Source organism: Protopterus annectens, chromosome 7.part0 (genome assembly GCF_019279795.1).
Source record: "Protopterus annectens isolate FY-2018-M chromosome 7.part0, PAN1.0, whole genome shotgun sequence".
Taxonomy (NCBI): Eukaryota; Metazoa; Chordata; order Ceratodontiformes; family Protopteridae; genus Protopterus; species Protopterus annectens.
In genome coordinates, this window is record NC_056739.1 from 396427467 (window position 1) to 396452702 (window position 25236).

Here is a 25236-nt window from a genome sequence, read left to right on the forward strand (position 1 = left end):
AGGCTCGTCAGACTAATGGGACAGTAGTTCCCAGAGTCCAAGGAGGCTCCCCCTTTGTGGAGTGGGATAACTGTAGCTGTGTGCCATTCAGTGGGCACAAAGCCTGAGGTAAGGCTATGATTGAACAAGGTACTTAGGTAGGCTGCCAGTTCGTTCTGTAGTTTGTGTAGAACACAGCCTGGGATGTTGTAGGGTCCCATGGATGCTGTGTTCTTGGCTTTGGAGAGTGGTTTTAACTTGTGCAGTCATGATTACAGGAACTTTGCATTTTTCCGGTATAGAGATGGGCCCTTTAGGGGGGTGAGAGGGGGTAAAGTTAGCACTGAACCTATCTGCCAGGATGTTGGCAATATCAGTTGGTTCTGTATATTTAGTGCCATTGTGCTGTAACTCATAGCAGAACTAAGTGTTGCCATTGAGATTCTTCACCTAGCTATAAAATTGTCTTTAGAATCCGTGGTGATTTTATTTTCATAACTACCTTTGTGATCTAAATCTCTCTTGCAACGTACATACCTATCCCTCCAACATGTTGTATTTATCACAGAGAACACCACTTCTTTGGAATCCTATTCTCTACATAAAGCAAAGTACTTCTCTTACACTATTCAAGTATAACCTGGATGGATGGGTAACTGCAAATTCACCCCGGTGTAGCATTCCTGCCCCCTCATGGACAGGAATGACATGTAAGCATGTAGATGCTCTGCTTATCTCTAGGTTATTTGTACTTAAAAATGTAAAGGCTAAAAACTTCATGGGAATGTATGGATTTTAAAGATCCTCACACAAGTACATATAAACCTATTAAGTAATTCTTTCTCTGCAGTTGTTGGCCTGTGTGGAGAGACTTGATCAAATCAACTTGGTACCATCTGTTTTGGGTTCAGTTCCTTCACATCTGCAGGTATCTTTTTGGTGTTGAGGCCCTTGGTATTGATCACAAAAAGATCTGCAATACTGCTGAAGTTACCTCTAAGGTTGGTAGATATTCCTGTAAGGTTGACACCTATATCTGCTCCTCCACCATATGCTTTTCCTATATCATCTTTGTTCCAGCATTTTTCCCTCACTGTGACAACAAAGGGCAGTATTTCTTAAAATTCCTTGATTTAGTTTGGTGTACACCAACTAAAGTACGGTCTCAGCAGAGCTAAAGTTATCAACTTTTTTGTCTCCTTTGCTGAAGGTAAAGCAAGCCAGAAAGTGTCCAAGGTTACATTGTCTAGCGATTTCAAATTGTTAGCTTTTTTGTACAAAATGCAATAAAACTGTTACAAACACATCTGGAGCTCATTTTTCAAAGGCCATAGCTACCTCCCGATTCTTTCTTAGAAACTCTTCTATTAATGACATCTGTGTGACAGTGACATGGGCTTTCTTGCACACTTTCCTAAGGCACTTTAAGTTGGATGTGATTTCAAAGTCCATATTGACCTTTATGGCCGCTGCTGCTTTTGGCGTTTTCTCATGGTGCCATCCAAGAGGAGAAGCTAAGGAACTCAGTCCTACTGTTACAGTGAATGGACTGGATCACGTAAGGTATGAAAATTTTATACTTAGCCATAATGTTAGATCTTAGTGATCCGCTTCCATTCAGTTCAACATGTCTCCTATCAACTTAGTGAAAATGATGCCCTGTGGAGTGATTTTGAGGCGTACAGAGTTGTATAGGTCTTTAGCACTAGATTTACATGGGCAAATGTGATCTGGAGAGATGTGTGGAGCATTATGGGAGATATGAGAAGTTTTTGAACCTGGGATGGTCTTAACAGCACTGAGTGACTAATGCCTGTGGCATGCCACTCCTGCCGCTTAAGTGACCCAGGGCTGCTGGGCTTAATGATGGGCACACACTAGTCAATAGGGCCACATAGACTCCTTCCACATTTAGCATGGGTCCTTGGAATAGGTTGGAGTAGCCTGGGTCCTCAACCAGCTTATCACCTATAAATGTTTTTACCCACTTTTAGCAGTATTAGTTAATGTGACCAAATCATCTAGAGCTAATATTTTTGCCATCAAGTAGCTAACCCTGATATGGTGTGCAGTCTGTGATCAATGTTCCTTTATCTAGTGGATACTGCACACCACAGCTGATGACCAAAGTGGTTGCTGTATAGAACTCTTCCCCAGTAAGCACCATCTAGATTCTGTGCTCCTACCTACAGCTCCATTCTTGAATAAGTTTGTGGTGGAAATACCCAGCATGGCTATTTTAGAATGGGGGTGGGAGGAAACCCACAGAGTCTAAGGAAAAACATGCAAACTCCACCAAGGTTATTGGCTGGTGGTCAGGATTTACCTTAGAGGCAAAGACCTTGACCATTATGCCAACTGTGTCCACATGACTTGCGAAATCCATCATATTTGACCATCTGGCTTTGAGCTACCCACTGGAAAATGCTGCTCTCAAAGGTTACTCCATCAAAGGCACAGTTGCTTCTGGTGCTTGCTTCAAAAATGTCTCTGTTGCTGACTTTGTGCCGTGGGCACTTGGTCATCATTTCAGATATTTAGTTGGTGTTATTGTTTGGAACATGACTGGGTTTCAGGTCTCCCTGTGGCCTATCTTTGCTTCAGAGCTATGCCTTGATAGCCCTTACCTTTACCTTTTACATTCCTTGTCACTTTCTGAAACTTGTCATAACACATTTGCCTTCCTCCAAAGAGCAAGAATGCTTACTTGACTAAAGAAGTCAGTGTGTTGGTTCAGAGTGTCATTTCTACTTCTAATTATCAGCAGTTTATGTTGCCACTCAAGGCAGCTGAAAAATCCATGGATACAGACTTCTGAGACACGAGTTCCCTTTGATAGGTCTGCTGCTGTTGTATGGATCTTACATGTGGAATACCCTGAAATGTCTAGCTTGGAGTTGAGTACTACATATAATCTTTTGCTGTTTTTTATATAAAATAATAAAGATGAAAGTAGGTACTTTCTGCAAAGTTGGAGTAGGAGTCCCCTAATATCCCTGGCGTAGTTAATGAAGGCTTTCCTTTGTCACTGCATTCCATTGCGGGGGGGGGGGGGTAGCTACCAGTACTCCATAGTGCCACTTCCATTTGGTCACATACACATCTTTTTACAAAGTGCTTCTACTTGCCTGTTGCCTTCTAGGACAGAATATACCATAACGGAACTCTCCTACGGAATATCTTGTTTTTATCCACAAACTGTGTGGGATTTTTGTCTATCCGATAAGGTACACACTAAGAACATTTTCATTGTCTGATATCCTTGATAAGTACTCCTGTATCCATAGGTCATCATGAGGGATTTGAATTTAACTTTTTTTTTTTTATTGTGCTCAAACATTCCTTTTTTTTAGCATGGTTGTAGGTTTGAAATTTTATACTCATGCATGTGCTTAGACATTGGAAAGTTAAACAAATGTGTGAAATAGTAAAGACCTGACAAACTACCTCTTTTTTTTTTTTCTATTTGTGTAGTAAATTCTGGATGGTGTCAAAGGTTCATGGCTATTGCTGTAGCAGTCTGATGTGGCTCAGAGGCATAAAAATGGGATGGAAAGTTTGTTGAAGTATTTGTTTTGTTTCATAAATTTCTCCTAGTTTGATTATGGAAAGAACTGGAGGCTGTTGCAATGAGTACAAAACGGGTTATGACTCTGTATGCCAAAAGGGATATGACACCTGCAGATATGAGCAGAGACATTTTATTCTGATAGAGAGCACCAGCAAAAGTTAATTATCCTGCTGTCAAATGTCTAGTTCAGAGGTTCATTTTAAACATGTCCAGATATGTCAAGCATTCAGCTGTTTTTTTATTTTTTTTATTTTGCCTTTTAGGAACTTGAGTAACAACAGAATAACTACTCTTGAACCCGGGTGTTTTCAGAATATATCCACTTCACTCTTAGTACTGAAGTTAAACAGAAATCGAATCTCCATGATCCCTCCAAAGATATTCAAACTGCCGCAGTTGCAACTTCTGTAAGTTTTAAGTAATTCTCAACACTTTCTGGTCAGCCATAGAGTATATCATTTACATACAAAATCTGTTTTACGCTTCTGTGCGTTGAGCAAAAATGTTTTTTTAAATCATCTTCATTTTTTTAAGGGAGCTAAAAAGGAACCGGATAAAAATTGTGGATAGCTTAACATTCCAAGGAATGGAGTCTTTGAAGTCGCTTAAACTGCAGCGAAATGGGATCAGCACACTTATGGATGGAGCATTCTTTGGCTTGATTAGTATAGAAGAGCTGTAAGTACTCAAACTGTCAGCCTCTAATAAATCACCTTATTTAAGTTAACCGTTTATTTTGAAACCAGTGAACTCACTAGTTCGAGTGCTTTTTTTTTTTTTTACAGGGCAGACCTTAGGAGCCTTTTTTTTTTTTTTTTTGCGTTAAGTAACTTGCTCAGAGGTGCACTATAGGCAAATAGAGATCGAGGGAATCAAACTCCAGGCCCCAGTTTGAAGCTAGTTAACTTCTAAAATGGCTTCATTTACACTTTTTTTTTTCCTTTAATAAAAATGTGCTGAATGTTTAAAACTGAGCAGTGTTTACTTGTAATGCAGGAGTTTGTTATGACTGGTCAGAAGCCATTGGCCTCATACTTGCAGATTCTTTAAAGTTGTAGACTTAAGGGCAACCAAGACATGTTTTGGCAGTGCATGTTTATTTTAAATGACCTGGAAGTTCTGAACTGTGTTTTCTACTTTCAGGCATATAATGCAAAAAAATTTTAAGCCAACTAAGTAGAGCAAGAGTTAAAGGAGATGCAGGTTCAGACAGGGCTCCTACTGTTTTGGATTTATGTGTGGATGAAATGACTGAGAGAGTTGCAATAGACTGGGCCCTTAACGGGCACAGCACTAAGAGGATGTAGTGTCAATTAATGATTTTAACTTTATTTGTATAATGAACCTTCTGTGGGGATAATCATTTCTTTAACAGTCGCACAGCAGAACATGCCAGGAAACTAATTTTATCTTTGCATCTATACATCAGTGAACTAATGTGTTAGTTTCATTTCTTAGGTGCAGCCAGACCACTTGTAAAGGGAAAAAATTACATATTTTTTGGCTGAACTAGTGGGACCAGTTTTAAGTTCGAGGGTGACTGCATTGGTGAGCATTCAGTGTGCTTTCAGCATGAAGACTATAATCTGACAGTTTAATGCAGTATAGCTAACATTTTAGCATTTTCTGTTAAAATTGAAGCGTTACAGATACAAAACATGCCCACTGAAACCATGGCTGTTTTAACATAGCTGTGGACACCCACCAAGATTACCTCAATAAGACCTGCTCTTTGTTAGGCTTACCGTATAGTTTCTGCAGCAGTTTTAGTGACACTTTTAATCAGGGCAAAAAAATGAAGCTCTTCTGGAGGACGTTAACAAACAACTTAAACAGGTGATGTCACTGGTGCAGAGGGGATACTCTTAATAAACTGTATAACATCATTTTTTTAACCATTAAGCTGAAATGAGGTTGGGTGGCAGTTAAAATTATGCCATCTTGGAAATTCAAGACTCAACATTGTGAACCAAAAACTTTGGGAGAAAAACTAAACTCACAGTTCAGAAGAAATAATGGAGAACTGCACATACATCTTGTCCCTATTCCCTGCCTTTCATCCTCTCTTCAAAGTTGCTGATTGTTTTCTTAATCATGAGAATTCTGTCCGCTCCCTTTTAGTTAGCTAGTTAAAGTAGGAAGATGGTCCAGTTGGCCCTTTAAACTGATGACCAAAAATTGAGGTAACAGTAACAAAAGCACACAGGACAAATCTACTCGGAAGACTCTTGGGTTCTTTCCATTGTCCAGAGAAAATATTTTATGATTTGGAAGTCCCTTTCTCAGGTCTTCCACAGCCTTCTTGTCAACTCCCTCATTTTCCTTTGGTCCCTCAGGATCTTTTGACAGAGGTCCCGGGACCTCTACCTGTCCTCCTTTCCCAGCAGAGCACAGAGTTGTATTCCAAGATGTTTCTGGATCCCAGGAAGGAAGGGTCTTCGCTTATTCTGGATCTTTCCTTTTTCAACACTTTTCTAAAGGTTCCTTCTTTCAGAATGCAATCTCTACATTCACTTTTTCCTCTGTTTCCTCGAGCTTTTCTAGTGCTCCTAGATTTAAAGATACTTCCACATTACTTAATGTTCACCCTCTCTTCAGGATGATTTTACATTTCTCTTCTTTCTTCCTTTCATGATCAAGTTTTTTTCTTTGCCTTGTGGTCTTTCTGTGGCCTCAGTGCTCTTTACCAAATATCTGGTGGCAGTGGTAGCCTTTTGCAGACTTCAGGGGATTCAGATTTTCCTCTATTTGGACAACCTTTTGATTCAGGTCCCTTTTCAGTAGCTCCTGCTTTTGGATGTTCACTTCACTTTTATTTTTAGTCTTCTTTGCAGTGAGGGGTTCACCTTAAACTTCAAAAAAGCATGTGTTGATCCCCTCCCAGGATTAGGTCTTTCTAGGTTGAAGGATTCAGGCCAAAGCTGTGCTGGCTTGCCTTCTGCCTCCCCAGTGCTCTGTCATTGATAAGTTCATTTTCAGTTTCTTCCAGTCCTTCCAGAGAGAGTTTCAGCAAGCTCTGGGGTACACAGCATCCACTTTTCCCATGGTTCCCTTAGCCAAGCTCCATATTAGAAGGTTTCAATTGTATCTCAAGATTGTTGGGCTCTGTCACTGCCATTCTCTGTATTTTCCTGTTCCTCTCTTGCCTTGTCTCAAGCTCCAGTGATGGATTTGTCAGATCTCCCTGAATCCAAGCCTGCCTTTCAGGTTCTTCTTCCCACTTCTGTTGTACATTGATGCTTCCAACAAAGGTTGGGGAACTACTTCCAGCAACCTCAAGTTTCAGGGTCTTTGGTCTCTTCAACAACTGATGGACCATGAAAACATCAAGGAGTTGAGAGTCCTGATGCTGGCCCTTCATGCCTTTCACTCCCTTTGGATTACAGGTCATCTTCACAGACAGTACCAGGACTACAGTTATGTGGTACATCAACAAGCAAGGGGGCACAAAGTCTTACATTTGCAGGCTGGCTCTTCAGGCCTGGGATTTTGCAATCCACCATCATTTGTTTCTTCAGACAGTTTACATCCCTTCGGATCACAGTCTGTTGGTAGACATTTTGTACAAGTCGTCACAAATGGATGCTTCACAGGGAAGTGTTCGTGGACATTGTACATCAGTGGGGTATTCCTCAAGTAGATCTATTTGCTTCCCCTCTGAGCAGACAGTTTCCCCAGTTCTGTTCTTGAGTCCCAAGTCATCTGGCTTAGAAGATGGATACCATGTCTCTTTCCTGGAAGGGGACATTTCTGTATGACTGTCTCCTTTTCATGTGTTACCAAATATCCTGTACAAGATCATGTGGGACAGGCCCAAAATCTTGCTGCTGACTCCCTTTTAGCCCAGACTGCATTGATTCCTCCTTATATTTTTTTCTAGCCAGGACTAGTCATCGCAAGTTACCTCACAGGATGGATGATCTTACACAAGAGAGGGGATCTTTCATCTACCCTCACTTACCCACTTCTTAGTTGACTCTCTGGATGATAGCTTTTTTATTCCTTTTTGGCACCAATTGTCTAAAGATGTGCTTTGGATTTTTCAGGAGGCCAGAAAACCCATTACTAAAAAATCCTGTTTGGATAAATGGAAGAGATGTTCTGTTTGGTGTCTCAAGTGTAAGCTGGACCCTTTTTCTATGGATATACCTATGCTTCTTTTCTATTTGTGTGAGTTGCTGACTTCTGGTCTGGCATATTCAATTGTTAAAACTAATTTCTGAGCGATTTCTGCTCGTCTGCCTTTCTAGCCACCCCTTGCTTGTTTTGCAATAAAAGAATTTTTGAAAGATGCTCTTAATATTAGGTCCCCCAAAAAAGCTTATTCCTCTTCCTTGGGACCTTAATTTTGTTCTTGATAAAAAGTTTCCCTTTGGGTCAGCAATTTCCTCTTTGCTGCACTGTACTTGGAAAATAGTACTGTTGGTGGCTCTTCTGCCCAGAGGGTATTTGGTCTTAAGGCACTTATGGCAGTCCCATCTTTTTTGATTTTTTTCATAAAGACAGGGTCACTCTTCATACTAATTCTTCCTTTATGCTCAAGGTGGTTAATGATTTGTCCTTGAGTCAAACGGTTCATCTGCCGCCTTTTGTTTTCCCTCTCCACAAAGTGCCAGTGAGAGAATTCTCCACACCTTGGATTTACATAGTTCAGGTATTACTCAGATAAGACTAAAGATGTCAGGAAGGCTGTGCTTTTTGTTTCTTTTCATCCCAGGAATTTGGCTTTATTTCAAAGCAAACCATCTCCTTTTGGATCTCTTAAGGCCATTTCCTTTTATTTTATTGACCTAGCAGCTTTCCTCTTCCATTCATGGTCATTCTACCAAGGCATTTGCCTCTCTGGATGCTTTTTTTAATGGTCTGGATTCTAAAAACTGCTACCTGGTCTTCTGTACACACATTTACGAGTTGGATGTGATTTCTAGGGCCAAGATGGATTTTGCCAGGACCATCCTTGATGGGTTCCTAGATGGCTTCCCTGTGTTTCCATCTTGTACTCTCTCAGCTGTAAAGAATACTACACGAGTGATAAGGAGGTTCATAGTACAGTTGTATAAGAATTTACCATAATAGTAGATATTCTGCTTTTCACAGTTGCAGTATTCTGTCCCACCCTCCATACTCTTGTTCTCAGTTGCTTACCTTTTGGCCAAGAGGGTCCTTCTTCCTCTCCTTAGTTATTTTCTTTCTTCTCTTCCCTTCCTGTATGTACATGCTTTTGTTTCTGCTCTTGGGTTGCTGTGGTTCTTATGTGGCAGTTCATTTCTGACTAATGCATTTCTGAGGATTAGGCAGTCGATATGTACCTTGCCCGTGGATGTAGGACATACGTCTGATGTATGGTGCCTGGAAGGTATAAAGGCCGAACTTTTGGCTATTCTCAGCAGGATATCCCAGATATAAAGAGTACTGCAACAGTACAAAACAGACACATACTATTAGGTAAGTTGTTGCACAGCTCTACTTTCTGCATTGTATTCCAAAAAGAAATATTCTGAACAGGAGTTCCCCAGAAAAAAATCCTGTATGGAAGTTTTTCAGGAAAACCTTTTTGCAGGATGTCTGCTTCATCGCTTAAATTTCTTTCTAACTGAGGTTGTCCAACCTTGTAATAGTGAGTCTGCTCATCAACAGCTTTGTTGGCTGTTTTCTACTAGGGATAAGTACTAGACCTGTGGAAGTGAAGACACCATGTTATGCACAGAAAATTGTTTTGGTTTGAATACAGTTGGCAGATGTTTGATAATTCTGCAGTCTAGGTGATATTTCTGAAAGTGATAACTAATTCAGTGCATGTATAAACACTTCAGGTGTTCATATTTGAATCATTGTGTGGAAAACAGTGTTCTGTATTTTTAAAAAAATTGTAATTGTAGGGCTGAGGTGCAGTCTTTGCAGAATATGCACATCCTCTGCATTTTGGGATGAGTTTTTGTCTGGGTCAGTGTTGTCTTTCTGCATTCCAAAGACATGCCAGTAGGTGAACTGTCAGTCCTCTAATCTGTGTGTGAGAGATGGTCTGTCAGCCGTGTGCGTGCACATGCATGCTTACTCCTGTTTGCAAATGTTACCTGCAGGATAAGTCCAGTCTCTCCTACAGTCATTAATCAGGAAAAGTGGGTACTGGAAAATGAATTTAATGAATAGCTCCAGAGCACTCCTCTCTATACAGCAAGTGTGAAATGGATGCCAAGTTTCACCTAATGAGCATTGCTTCTCTCCACTCTAAATTTCTAGCCATCCCTAACTCTCAACGTGTAATAAGTTGGTTGTGATTGGACACTTGATTGTATTCTTGTATAGTTTTCTTACATGTGACATTCTTGTGATTTGAATTAAAGAAAAGGAGAAAAGTACTTTCTGATGAGAAAATCTGGACGTTTGGATGAAGTTGTCCTTTCAAAGACTCTAAATGCCCTTCAGCTGGGAAATCTTTTGTGTCAAAGGGAAAGAGGTTTTCTGTTTGGTGTTATGCGCAAAGGTTGATGTTCATTGTAATGTGCACTTTTGTAGTAGTGGTCACACTTGGGACTTCTGATGCAGAAGTCCTAATGTCTCAACTGACGTCCAGAGTTTTTCATCCTTCTTCCAGGCAGGACTGAAGTCCTCTCACCTGGATGTCAGCATGCCTGTGTTGTACGTTGGATATCTGCCTACACTGGATTAGTTCTTTCTTGCCAAAGTGTGTGTTCATGCAGTTCATTAAGCATAATAACTCCAATCAGTTCAGGCAGGTTTCCAGTTAATATTTTTGTGCTTGTGGCATAAGAAGATTTTGTATGGCAGGGCTGTTCATGGCAGTTTCTGAAGTTAAAAAGAAATGCACTACTTATAGGAAGCAAATTGCACAAAAGACTTAATAGTCAGTGTTTGTTATGCTTAGGGATAGAACACAATAAAATCTCATGTCCCTGTTGTGTTAGGTTCAATCCAAAGTCCATTAAGCAGAGAAGAGCATTGTCCAAGGAAGTCATTGTTCCACAGTATTCAGTCCTCATCAGACCAATAATTGAGTACAGTGTCCCTATTCAGTATGCACCTGACAAAGCATATGCACCAACTGGAATGTCCACAGATGCTCCTCATAAAAATAATGCAGAGCATAAATAACATCCTGCACAGATCGTCTCAAATCCCTGTCTTCTGAAGACTATTTACGGGTGATCTATGCCTGGCATACAGGTTAACATTGGCTCCTGCTCTGATGGATATTTTGCGTTATCTGCAAAACAGCATCAGGATTATGCATTCTAGAGACTTAAATTAAACAGGACATTTTAATGGTACAAGTGTGTGTCTTGAAGATTACTCCTCTGGAATAGGCTTCCCATTCATGTGGAGCATAGCTCTTCCCTAACCCAATTCAAGCATAATTTTAGACCAGTGAATGGAGAATCAGAAATTCACCCCCTAACTGGCACCTGTGTCTCTGTTGGACAGAGGCAGCTTGTAAATACATGACATCCAAAGCACTAGCCTAAATATACCCCTTAAAATAACCTTAGGGTACCAAAACATGTCCGCTACATTTGGGATTCATGGCTAGGCTTAAAAAGACTCTTGTGGTGCTGAACCTAGTATACACCTGTGAACTATCAGTGCAAGACTCTGAACCATGTTCTTGCCCAGGGCTGCTGTTATGTTAGCAAAGTCTTCAACAGACACCCAGTGTACAAAATGAAAGGACAATTAACTCAGAGTCAGAATCCAGAAGATCCATAACATCTGTCAAGTCTGAATGCCACCATGAGCTTGAAGTGATCTGGTGAGATGTTTTAAAGCCTTCTACTCTGCCTTTTTAACCAAGGCCTCTGACAGTGTCTGTCAAGAGCCAGCCCACTACTGGGACAGTAGCACATTCTCCTATGCCAGAATCATGTGACATTCACTCGGTCTGGATGTTTCTCCATAGGGGTTTGGTTTTGACATTTGTATTATGATAACCAAGAGTGAGGACAGTGTTCTCTTGGCTCTAGTATGTGGGGACATATGTGGTAATAAAATTAAATGGTATTGGTGCCAACCTATGACTGGTGGCCCCAAAGATGGCCACCACTTCCAAAAGCAGAGCCAAGGTATCCAAGTGTCAGACGTCTGCCATCTAACCTCATCTTGTGCTGAGTGGGTCATCCACCCAGTCCCCCCCCCCCTCCCAGAACCCCTCACAAGACCTAATGAAGTTGGCCAAGGAACTTGTAGTATTCCATCAAGAACTTTAATCATGGGAGCAGACACCTAGTGTCAGTATTCCCCAGTTTAAAGAGAGGGAAAGATTGTCCCAGGAAATCTGACTCTGTCGTTGGCTATACCATCCTAATATACATGAGATATCCTCCCATCCTGTCTGCGAATTAGATACTCTGGGCTAATTTTCCTCTGCCTGCCTACCAGAGGATTTCTTATTGTGGAGATACTTTTAGTGAAGCAAAGGATTACTTCAAATGGTAGCTCAAGGATTGTTCTAGGGCCTTAAAAAGATGTAAGTAACTTCTGTGTTTTCAAGAGTTGATGCCCTTACCTGTTTTTTCAGTGACTGAAAATATGGAAGATGTGCTTGAGTGCTTCTTTGGAGCCCATCCATTCTGACCACCACCACCACTCCTAGGAAAGTCCAACTACTTCAACCATTTTATACAGTTGTGAATGGGTCTGTATCAGTTCATCAAAGGTTCATTTCCATGAACCTTTGTTCGTCTCCCTAATACAGCGAATGTTCGTATCAACGAACGACTTGGAAAAGAAACAAGTTGTCCAGTATTCCGCCTGTCACACACACCACAGTATTTCAAACCCACCCATGTGGGGGGGAGGGGGCTGCACCCCCCACACCTCCTTAACTATGTATACCAACTCCCAAGATCACACTACAGTGGGGAAAAGGGAACATTTTTTATGATGGCCAATGCATCGCTTTCCCTTTCGTTGAAGTGAACATTTGCTGCATTAGGGAACATTTGCTGCATTAGGGATGATGAATGAAGGTTCGTGGAAATTAATCTTCAGCGAAGTGATGTAGACCCGGTTGTGGATAGCTGTAGTAGAACCCTACTACTTGTCCAACTATTGTGTAGGGATTGCAGCAAGGGGCTACTGAGGACCAAACAATCATCCCCTTCCCAATGACAGGGAAAGTAAGATACTTGACTCCTTTGGGAAGAAAGCCTGCCATTCTGCATTTCTGGTTTATTAGCTGCCAATCTGATAAGTAACAGGGAACTATTCTATCCCACCTGAAAAGACCGAGAACAAAGCCCTGAGAGGTAGTGTGCAAAACTTGTGCACTCTCGCCTCCCATGTTAGTAGTCACGCTAACAAGTGTGACTTTTTGTAGCAGCTGCATCATGCAGGGTGGTGTTAGAGATTGTGGGTGGCTAAGGGTTAAACCTGTTTCACTCCTTAATGCACATTTAAAGGAGGTACTGCTTTTTTCAGCCCATATTTGAAGAGATGTTTAGCTGGAGGGGAAAAAAGGAAGACAGTGCAGTCTGTGAAGCAGCTGTTGTACTCGTCTGCATAGTACAGTAGAAGAAACTGACAAACTTTTCATAAAGTTATAAGTGGTCAGATGACTAGTAAGGGAAGTTTGGGGAGACTGTCGGTGCTGAGACCCTAAAAGGGTACAGCTATGACTTAACAGAGCTTTTCTTTACCCTACCCCAGCCCACACTAACAACCCCCCTGTGCTACACTGTACTACCCCTTCCCACTTGGACTAATAGTCTGGTGATGAGTGGGAGAAAATCACTCTGCACATTTGGGTCTCTAGAGTATTGAGGCAAGGCAACTGACTTTAGTTCATAAAAAGGCTAAGGTTCTTTGTTCTCTGAGCAGATAGAGAATATCAAAGACATCTGGTTATAGCCATGCCAAAAGGCCTTTTGTAAGGGGAGACTGTAGAGAGTTTCTAGAACAGGAAGAAGGCAGAGAGTTTTGAAAAGATGGTTCTTGGAGGCTAGTCTTAGACTTCTCAAAGCTGATCAAATTTTGAAAGTGCCAAAATTCAAAATACTTCCATTGCAGGCCCTCCTTCTCTTCCTCCTCTCCCTACAAGACTTCATGGTTAGCCTAAACCTGAAACATGCTTACTTTCATGTACCTATAGTTAGGACAGACAGATGGACAGTATCATGGATTCAAGTCAGGAAGTTCTCACTATCCATTTACTTCCTTGAAATTTGCTTTATTGACTGTACTCAGAATGTTTGCAAAGTATTTTGCACCAGTCGTTGTGTAGTGTAGGACCAAGGCATTCACATTTACCCCTGACTAGGTAAATAACTCAATTGCACACCAATCTTGTAAGAGGGCCACACTTCTCTTTGTTTATCCCGACCTCCTTGCAAAAAGTGTAAGACTGTGAACCTGCAAAAATTCCATTTGCTAAATACAAGGTGAGTCGTGTACTGGAAGTTTACCAGACGGGTAACATTCCTTCCCTCAAAGTAGGTCCTGTTCATGATCTCGTTCTTCACGTACATAGTACTGCAAAATCTGGTAATAGCGTGGGAACTACACAGAATGCTGGAGTACCTGATGTCCTCAGACCAGACAGGCTTCTTGGCAGAGCTTCATCTGAGGAAACTCCAATGGTATCGTAAGGAACAGGTGGTGCTAATATGTCTACTCCTTGCAGTACACCATCACCATGCTGATGTCCTTCGTGTTGCACTGTTGCAGTCATTACATTTGGGTTATCTGCTTGCAGGTAACCCTCAGTCGACCTGATTAACAAAGTTTTGGGTCCTAAGTCGGTTGCTGTCCCTTCTTCCATGATGTCAGGGGTATAAAACATGCAGCTTGATGCCATTACATCAGTCTTTCTTGCAGTGCGGTGCCTGAAGCAGAAGCAGTTCGCAAGTGCCGGTCGGCCGACTCCTGAAATTTTCGTTTTCGAGTTTCAGAACCGAAGTCTTCAACTAAAAGCTAAGTACCCCGTTGGGGAAACTTTTTTTCTTGCTCTTAACCGATGTTAGTAAAAGTAATTGCATTACCTGTGGAAAGAAAGTACCTCATAAAGATTTTCATTCATACTATATTCCTTGTCTAGGCCCTGACCACGACGTACCTCGCTGTCGGTTTTGTGCCTTATTTAAACCACGCACTATCCATCATCTGTATATTTACGCTTCTAAATATTTTGATCCTTGGTTCAATCATCCTGATATGTCTTCGGTCAGCCTTCCGTCTATCGACATTCCGAAAAAATGCAAAGATAAAGATAGAGACAGGCTGCATAGGTCCAAAGTTGCCGACGACGCTTCTCGTAAGCCAGACCCCAGTTTGCTAGTATGCAGTGAGGTGCTTTCACAGCCCCTGATATCCTCTACTTCTGATTTGCAGGCCTCTACTGAGACCCATTCGGAGTCCGGTATGCCGCGAGATGCTTCAACTGTGGAGCCTGTGGATGTCTCTACCTTGGAAGGGTCCGGAGCCGCTGTGCAGGCACTGGCTTCTGAGGTTGTATTCAGGCCTTCTGACTTGCGTATTAAACCAATGCCGTCGTATTCTTCAAGGCCTAAATCTCAAGCCATGCCTAAAAAACTGACGCCCAGACCGCATGGTCAGGCCTCTATGCCTAAAAAACAGATGATAAGAATGGCTGAAGACCTTATTACTCTAATCAGGGGAAGCCAGCCTTCCCCCTCTAAGAGACCTAGGACTGAGCTTGTTTATGATACTTCTGACCAGGATTCTGAAGTTTCTGTTTCCTCTGATGACCAGGATTTACCCTTATCTACCTATGAGGATTCTGATGCTGAGGACTCTATTCCCTCTGCCCCCCCCCCCCCCCCAGAGGATTTCTCTTTTGGTGAAACCTTGCATAGTCTCAGGGAGCATTTTTGTTGGGAAAGTGAGGATTTCTCTTATTCAAAAAAGAGGCTTAGGGATTTCTTATGCCCCAGCTCAGGCCTTTAGCTGTACCTCCTGTACTAGACATTGTTGATTATGTATTTGCAGAATCTGGCTTGGCACCTGACTCTTTACCTCCTGCTCCCTGGAAACCTGATAGATATTACAGGGTCCCTAACTCTCAAGTTCCTTTTCAAAAATCCTACTGCGGATCCTGAGACCATTTCACAGGGGCCCAAGGGCATTAAAGCTACTACTGCCAAAAATCCTACCCCCTCTGATAGAGACTCCAGGGTGCTGGATCGATGGGGTAAGAAGGTATATACTTATGCAACTTTGGCCATTAGGGCCTTAAACTGCCAGTTTCATATGTTGAAGTACCAGCAGCATATTATTGGATTACTTAAACAGAAAACAATGTTTCCCGATTGTGCTGAAAATAAGGATTTACAGGATTTATTGCATACAGCTGAACAGCTTAGAAAACATACTTAGCAATGTGGTTTTGACTCTCTAGAGGCATCTTGCAGGGCTGCTGTAACTGGGTGTGTACTTAGAAGCCATGCTTGGCTTAAGGAGCAATCCCTACCAGATCATGTTAAAGCAAAATTACTGGATGCTCCCCTAAACCAGGACCACATGTTTGGCAGCAAGGCAGAAGAAGTTCTTAAAAAGATGGAAGAAAAGGCTAAATCTATTTTACAAGTACAACCTCCAAGATTTAGTAGGCATTGGCCTTCCAAGAATTGGTCCTTTCCTGCCTCTTCCAGAACTTCTCAGTCCAAACCCATATCAAACAGAGCTCCCAGGCTGCAGTCCCAGGGTACGCACAGGACTAAGCAGTGGGGGGCCTCCACTTCCAAATCTGGGAGTAATAAGACTCCCCCTATGGTAAATTGTCTCAATGACTTCCTTTTAAGATTTCCAAGCACTTGTCAACTGACTACCCCTTTGGGGGGAAAGATTGCTCTTCATGCAAAGAACTGGGAACTCATTCCCCAGGACAAATGGGTTTTAAATATAGTGTCACAGGGATACAGATTTCACTTCCACACGTTGCCAACACCAATCGGGTGGCCAGATCTACCCCCAAATCAGTGGGCAGAGGCCCAAAACCAAATACTTTCTCTCTTAAGCATGGGGGCTATTCAGTTGGTACCAGAAGAGGAAGAGGGACAATGTTTCTATTCGAGACTTTTCCTGGTACCTAGAAAAGACAATTCATGGCATCCTATCCTGGACCTGTCTACTCTAAACACCTTTTTGGAGATTCCAAAATTAAAAATGCTGACTCTTCACCAGTTGCTTCCTATGTTAGGCAAAGATGCCTGGTTGGCAACACTAGATTTAAAAGAAGCATACCTGCACTTCCCAATCGGGGAATCTTGCAGAAGATACCTACGATTCAAAGCAGGCTACACGCATTTTCAGTTCTCTGCACTGCCCTTTGGCTTATCTACTGCGCCCAGGGTATTCACAAAGTGCCTAGCTCCAGTTATTGCATTTTGCAGGCAAAGAAATATTCAAATATACCCATACCTGGACGATTGTCTAATTCAGGCAGAAAGCCAGGACATACTGTTGAATCATATGGCCTTTGTACAAAAGGTTCTAAATTGTCTGGGGTACACCATAAACGAAAATAAATCACACCCGGTACCCTGTCAACAAATTATATTCCTGGGAGCAAACTTGAATGCAACTTCCCAGATGGCTTTATTACTCGCGCCAGAGAAGCAAATTCATTTAACAAGCTACTTCAAACAAGTGGCCACAAAAACCCTGTTATCTGCAAGACAAATATGCAAGCCTTGGGGTTCATGGCCTCCTGCATTTTTCTAATTCCATATGCAAGACTGCATATGAGGAAACTACAGTGGTATCTAAAAAGCCTATGGTGTCAACATTCTCAGGATCTAGAAGCAATGATTCCTATCATACCTTGCCTATGTCTAGAGTTCCTTTGGTGAGCAGAGGCCTGCCACCAAAACAATGGACTACCTTTCATACCACCCCCTGCTGCCCAAACCCTAACAACAGACGCATCAGAATATGCATGGGGGGCTCACCTGGCAGGGAAGTGCATTCAGGGCAAATGGATCCCAAGTCAAATGCACCTGCATATCAATCAAAAAGAAATGTCAGCTGTACAGAATGCTCTGACAGCCTTCAAGGACAACATTCTTCCAGGACAACTAATGGTAAAGACAGACAACACCACTATTATGTGGTACATAAACAAGCAGGGGGGTACACATTCTTACCCCCTCTGCAGACTAGCCATGGCATTGTGGAACACAGCCTTGAGCTACCAAGTGCACCTAGAAGCTCATTTCCTACCAGGAAAATTAAATACACTTGCAGACGGACTAAGCAGAAACCTCATGGACCCACACAAGTGGAAACTGGAACCAAAGATTTTCAACATGTTGACAAGCAAATGGGGGAGCCTAGATATAGACCTATTTGCCTCTCCCCAGAACTACCAATTGGACATATTTTGTACAAGGACTCCCCACAAACAAGACTGGAAAGTGGATGCTCTGTCCTACAGCTGGAAAAACCTATCGGTCTATGCCTTCCCCCCTCTGCCTCTGCTCTCCAAAGTACTACTAAAAATCAAACAGGACAAACCAAGGATGATTTTGATTGCTCCAGACTGGCCACGCCAACACTGGTACCCCCTCCTGCGCAGTGTGTCACTGTTATCCCCATGGCACCTGCCTCAGACGCCTTTCCTGTTGTCCCAGCAGGAGAACCAGATTCTGCACCTTCAGCTTGTAACACTGAACCTTGCAGCCTGGCTAATCTCTCCTTTACCATCCCTCAGTAAACCTGTGATGGATATCATTTTAGAGGCAATGAGGCCTAGTACTAAAAAGTCTTATGCTGAAAAATGGAAAAGATTCTGTGCCTGGAACCAATCTCAAGGGATGAGCACAGCAGCGCCCAATTTACCTCCGAGTTTACAATACTTAACTGAGATGCTTCACAAGGACCTGTCTTTTTCCTCCATTAAAATCCATGCCTCAGCCATTTCAGCTCATTATAACACAGAACCTGCCCTTTTCTCTCATCCACTGCTCAAGCAGTTCCTCAGAGGGGCCAAAAATTTGAGACCACCCAGGAGATCTCCAACCCCTGCCTGGGACCTTAACTTTGTTTTGGAGAAACTCACTCTACCTCCTTTCGAGCCAGCTTCTACTGCGGACTTAAAATTTCTTTCTTGGAAAACAAGCTTTCCTTTTAGCAATAACTTCAGCTGGAAGGGTATCTGAATTATAGGCCCTTATGGCAGTGGAGCCTTTCATCATCTTTCATGTGGACAGGGTGTCCCTCAGAACCAATCCATCCTTCATGCCCAAGGTGGTATCCATTGTGGCTCTTAATCAGTCTATTCATTTGCCAACCTTCTTTCCCAATCCACAGAACAAAGGGGAATGGATACTGCATTCCTTAGATGTGCACAGACAACTTAGTGTCTACTTGGACAGGACTAAACCTCAAAGGAAATCTGAACAACTGCTGGTGGCATTTGCTGCAGGGGCAGAGGGGAAGGCTCTTTCAAAGCAAACCATTTCTATGCCATTGCATTAATTTCTGCTATAAGCACCATGGAAAACCTGTCCCCCCAGGGGATCAGACCTCAGTCCACCAGGGCTGCATCTACCTCTCCAGTCTTTCTCAGAGGCATCCCTACCAGGGACATGCTAGAAGCTGCTACCTGGAGTACAGTGCATATTTTCACCAAGCATCATCATTTGTCAGTTTACTCTAAGTAGCTGGTCCTAATGCTATTTAAATTCCTTCTCCCAACCATAGCTTTGGAAATCTACCCAAATGTAATGACTGCAACAGTGAAACACAAAGAACATAGTACAGTTGTGTACACTTGCCATAAATGTAGATGTTCGAGTGTATTCACTGTTGTAGTCCTGGTTACCCTCCCTCCAGCCTCCTAGCTTCTTTTGGTTATACCTCTACTTTCCTTTACTATGCCTAAAAGCTTTTTTGTGTATTTGCTTTATTGTTGGAGGTATATCATTGTACTTTGGGGGCACCTGACATCTAGGGCAAGAAAAACTGATGTAATGGCGTCGGCTGCATGTTTTATACCCCTGACATCATGGAAGGAGGGACAGCAACCGACACAGGACCCAAGACTGTTAATCAGGCCGACTGAGGGCTACGTGTAAGCAGATAATCCAAATGTAATGACTGCAGTAGTGAATACACCCGAACGTCTACATTTATGGTAAGTGTACACAACTGTACTTTTTTCACAGGCTGATCCTGAAAGCAAGGGCGGAGCTGCTAAGGATATTGACATGTACTGCCTCTACAAATGAACCTCCTAACACAGGACATAGAGGACGTTTTTCTTTCTACTCTAAAGGCATTACAGCTGACTGCCTGGATGATAACATCTCTTGCCCTTTAGGCACCAGTTCTCTGTGGACATGCTGACAATATTTGATGATAGGTAGTGTGCCATAAGGAAATCTTATTTAGCCAAGTGGAAGAGGTTCTTTTTCTTGCCATATGAAGGGTCAGGACCCTAGAAAAACACTGGTGTCATTGATTATTTGTAGTATTTTAGTAGACTGTTTTTTTTAATTTAAGCCTAGCTTGTACCTGTATAGAGGTACATATCTTGGGTGTTTTCCTGCATGCCTATAAATCCCCCTCCTAAGCATGACTTTATTTGGTGCCAGTGGCTGAACAGGTAGCACACTGTCCTTTGGTGCTGGAAGATTAGAAGGCTGTAGTCTGCTTCTACCCCAGATAATTCCTTCAGCCCTCATTTGCCTACCATATGACTTTAAGAAAGTCACATAAGTCATCTTTGCTCCCGGGTCACCCTTGAAAAGGGACTGTGCCCTTTGAGCCTACTTGGGGCTACCTGGTTAACAAGTCAGAATTGTTATTTATTATTATTGTTATTAATTGTTTCTTTTCTGTTACTGTCACTGCAGCACAGAACTATGGGTGCTATACTCCAGTTTGTGCCTTCCTTAGGATTAGTCTGTTAAACTGAGACATTTTCTGCCCAAGTTGATGGTAAGTCAGGTGGATATAAAAGATCCCATGGTACTTTTCAAAAAGAGTAATGCATTTTCTTGGTGGCCTGCCCAGTTTCCTGTAAGGAATATAAATACCACCTCAGGTCTCCTTTGTTAAAAAAGACTAACCCAGTTAAGGATGGATGCATGGATGGATAAGTAAAATCCCCTGGCAGTTCGTTAAACATTTGCTGAAGGGGAGTCCTTTGTCTGCAGCTGTCAATGAAAGCTGTTGTCACCCTCTCACACACAAAACCACCATTCATCCTCTTTTATCAGTTTTTTATTTCATTTTTAGAAATTACCAGACATGCGTTATTGCTCTAAATGTTCTTGCCATTAGAGCAAATGTGATTGTGAGGATCAAGTTTTAAAAAACTTCAGCAGTACCAGTACTCCCTGTAAGCATTCTTCCTGCAAACACTGAATTGTCAGTCTAGTTTGTCTTCCTATTACCCCCATTGACCCATGCATTCCTCCCACATGGGTGAGAGCCCATTCACCGATTCATTCCTTTCAGTGCTAAGAGCCATATACCAGAGGAGTGTGGTCATCTGCAGCTGATTCTGGGATTTATGCTCTTAAGTCCCTAACTCGCTTCCCACTGAAGCAGTATCTTGTGATGTAGATTGGATGCATGTTTTCATCTACATATATGGGCCTCAGCCTGGGATGCAAGCTATAGACACCACAGGTCTTTCCAGTAGACAAGACCTTGGCACCTCCTCCCAGTACATGCAAGCTCATGTCAGTTGCTCACCTTCATCTCTCCCATTTTGGAGTTCTGCAGTACCCAAGCTGTAAGTCATACTGGGGTCATAATTCATCCCTCTGTGTTGTGGAGCTAGCCTTATAGACATCGCTTTAAAGGCTACTGTTAGCTAAAAGAGTAGGACATTTCCCTGTCTCCCTGCCTAGTTTCCCCTAGTTTGTATAAATATCACCTCCGTTCTTCCCTGTAAAAAGGCTGCCTGGTTAGTGGAAATAACCCAGTTAAGGATGGATGAATAAATAAAACTCTTGGCAGTTGGTTAAACATTTGAGATTACAGATGTGTGTGATTCTTTCTCTTACTTTTTAGGCTTTGCACCACCATGTTGCTCAGCTTATCTTGACAACATTTTTTTTTTCCTGGCTCTTCATAGAGGTAATTTTACTTTTTATTTGTGTACAGAAGGCTACTTTTTGCTTTTTGAGATGTAGCATTAAGGGCCTTACTGTTAGAAGTCATTTCACAAAGTACACCAAACTGCAACTGTGAGTTTATTAGGTTTGACAAGCAAGCTTTCTTTGATTAAAGTAAAAGACAAAGGGTTTTCTTATTTAGATTTTGATTTTTACTATGCAAGATATTTGATAGAATTGGGGGGAAGTTTATCTAAACTGTGGGTTGATTCAAGACTTTCCATACAGATAAGGCATTTTGACATCATTACAACTTCTTGTTTTGCAGTGAACTAGAACACAATAATTTGACAGAAGTGAACAAAGGCTGGCTGTATGGTCTACGAACACTACAGAAATTGCATGTTAGTCAAAATGCTATCAGCAAAATCAGCGCAGATGCCTGGGAGTTCTGTCAGAAACTGTATGACTTGTAAGTGTTCATTATATGTTTCCACTAGTACTAATTTCACAGAATGAACTCTAAACATGAAAATCCAGAGAATCTTGTGCTTTTTCCAGTTAATGAAAAAACATGTCGAGTCTGCTGTACCCGGCATCAGTTTGAAATCTTAAGTTTGTGGGTGTTGCTGAACCACTAGTTTTAGGGACCTTTAGTAATTTCCTTTTTCTTGTGCAACACAATTGTGGAATTTTTTTTTTTTTTTTTTTTGGCTAGGACCCAGGTATACATGAAAGTCTATCTAGCCAGTTGGCTACATGGCACCTGGTTGCCTTATTTCTTAAATTGTTTGTACTGTATTCCTTCATACATTCACAGTGAATGTTAGTGATGCAATTTTATTAATAATGGTTAGGGAAGTTTCTGCTGAACATTAATTCATCTGACCTGACTTCCAGAGCATTGGGTTTCCCCAGAGTGGAGCTTGTCTCTCTGCATGCCGAGCACATAGCAGCAGAATGCTTGATAGAAAAAGGAGAGCAGCCCTTTCTATCTTTCTAAGTGCCACTGCAAGATAGATTAGTCTCAAAAGTTTATTATGAAAGATTCTGTAGACCGAGAACGTGAGACCTTAGTAACCCACTTAGCTCTTAGAGAGGCTTCAGGGCCCCGACTGCACCGAGGCACAGCCTTATCTAACTGCAGCTATGGTGTGTGTTCATTCCACTTCATTGATGAAATAGGGTTTTTACAGAATAGCCCAACCTTAGTAGTAAATATTCTTCATGCAAGTCTGTGTTGCAGTCATAATTTCAGGAATCTGTGCTGCTGACTGAGTCCTGCATCTGGTGAGTTTTAGAGCCCATCTCATGTCCCTCTCCACCAACCTTATGGTACCCATGTCTGTTTAAAGATAGACATTTGGTCAGCCATATTCATTTTTTCTCAACAGTGTGGTTAGATAATTCAGCTGTTATTTATAGTATGTTGGACTGGGCCAGGAGTGGAAGAGCAAATGGAAGTTACCCCCCCCCCCCCCCGTGTTTTTGATGTATTACCTTTTTTGTTACGGGTACTGCTGTTTGTAGATGTTCATCGTGCATACAGCTGCAGTCATAACAGATGGGTTATCCTGCCGTCAGGCGGGTCCTCGGTTTTCCGAATTTCTAGGTTCGGCGTCGGTTGTCGCTTTCTTCCCTGACGTCAGTGTGGCAGGGGTATAAAAGAGCCAGCCGACGCCATCTTCTTCAGTCTTTCTTGCCTCGCGGTGCCCGAAGCAGAAGCAGTTCGCAAGTGCCGGTCGGCCAGCTCCTGAGATTTACGAAAATATTTCAGCCGAAGTCTTCTTGAAAGCTAAGTACCCGTTGGAAACTTTTCTTGCCTCAGACTGATGTCAGACAAAGTTAATAATTGCATTTCATGTGGGAAGCAAATACCACATAAGGATTTCCATTCTTTCTGTATTCCTTGCTTAGGTCCAGACCACGACGTCTCAGCCTGCCGCTTTTGTGCTAGATTCAACAAACGCACTATTAAGCGTCGGGCGGAGTTCGCCCATCACTATTTTGGTAAAAAATTTAATTATATTATGTCGTCGGATTCTCCAACTCCAGTTTTGGGTCAAAGACGCAAAGATAAGGACTGACATACGAGGTCTGCAACTTCTACTGACACCACGCTAAGGCCGACTACCGGTTCTCCGGTTCTCAGCGAGGCGCCTACGCAGCCCCTGACTACCGGTGACACTTCATTACCGGTGTCTTCTGTGCCCAAGGTCGCAGGCTCCTCGGCCCCCACTCCGACTACAGATACCGACGCCACTTTTGGCGGGGAAGCCCAGAGTTTAGACAGGCATGCCATTTCTCAAGTTGTCTTCAGGCCTTCCTCCTTCTCTATTAAGGCTTTCACAAAATCTAAAGCAGCCATGAAAACTAAAAAACAAAGACCACAGACCCCCTCTCAAGGCCCCATGCCTAAAAAACAGGTGCTCAAAATGGCTGAGGATTTGATCACTCTTATCAGGGGTTCTCAACCCCCCTCAGACAAAAGGCCCAGATTAGAGGAAGACTACCCTTCCTCAGATCAAGCCTCTATTACCTCTGAACATTCTGAGGACCAGGAATATACATATTCTCCTTGTGAAGACTCTGATGCAGAGGAGTCTATTCCCTCGGTCTCCCCCCCTGAGGACTACTCTTTTGGGGAAATCCTGCATACTTTGAGGGAACATTTTCACTGGGAAGGCCAAGATTACTCAGATTCCAAGAAAAGGTTCAGGGATTTTCTCTTGCTCCCCCAGCATAGGCCTCTGGCTATCCCTCCCGTCTTAGATATATTAGATTATGTGTACACAGAAGCCAGCCTCAACCCAGATTCTTTACCTCCGGCTCCTGTAAAACCAGACCGGTATTACCGGGTTCCTGATTCACACCAGTTCCTGTACAAAAGCCATACTGCTGACCCAGAAACTATTTCACAGGGTCCCAAGGGAATTAAGGCCTCTACTGCTAAAAACTCATTACCTTCAGAGAGAGATTCCAGAGCTTTAAGAAAGGTGGGGGAAAAAGGTGTATACCTTGGCCACTTTAATCATGAGGGCTTTAAACTGTCAGTTCCATATGTTAAAGTATCAACAGTTTTTATTATCTGAATTGAAAAGCAAAATGACACAACCTGAGCAACCAGATTTAAAAGAGTTGCAGGATTTGTTGCATATTGCAGAGCAAGTGGGTAAACATACCTTGCAGTGTGGTTTTGATGCTTTAGAGGCCTCATGTAGAGCTGCTGTTACAGGGTCTGTCATACGTAGACATGCTTGGCTCAAAGAACAAGCCTTACCAGATCATGTCAAAGCTAAATTACTAGATGCACCTCTTCAAAAAGATGTATTGTTTGGTGTTAAAGCTGAGAAGGTACCAAAGAAAATAGAGGAAAAGGCAAGATCAATGCAAACAGTGAAAGATTTCCTACAGGTACAACCTCCACGTTTCAGCAGAAACTGGCCTTCAAAAAATTGGTCCTTTCCAGCCACGGATAGACCTGAAAGAGGCAGATACAGGCACCAGAGAGGTAGAGGGCAATCTCAAGGATCATTCAGAGCCAGGCAATGGCAAGCACCAACCCCAAGAGGTGGACAAGATAGATCATTCAGAAAGCATACACAATGACTTTCCCCTTTACCTGCCAAGCAAAGCTTTAATGGC

At 42.4% G+C, this 25236-nt stretch overlaps 1 protein-coding gene across 1 annotated transcript in view; it reads left to right on the plus strand.

Annotated features, from left to right (window-relative positions):
• Positions 1 to 25236, plus strand: part of LRIG2 (leucine rich repeats and immunoglobulin like domains 2) — a gene marked incomplete in the record, with an annotated part of 726335 nt that overhangs the window by 120819 nt on the left and 580280 nt on the right. The window contains 3 exon segments of the mRNA XM_044076985.1: positions 3814 to 3957; positions 4085 to 4228; positions 21920 to 22063. Of these exon segments, the coding sequence (XP_043932920.1) occupies positions 3814 to 3957; positions 4085 to 4228; positions 21920 to 22063 (432 nt within the window).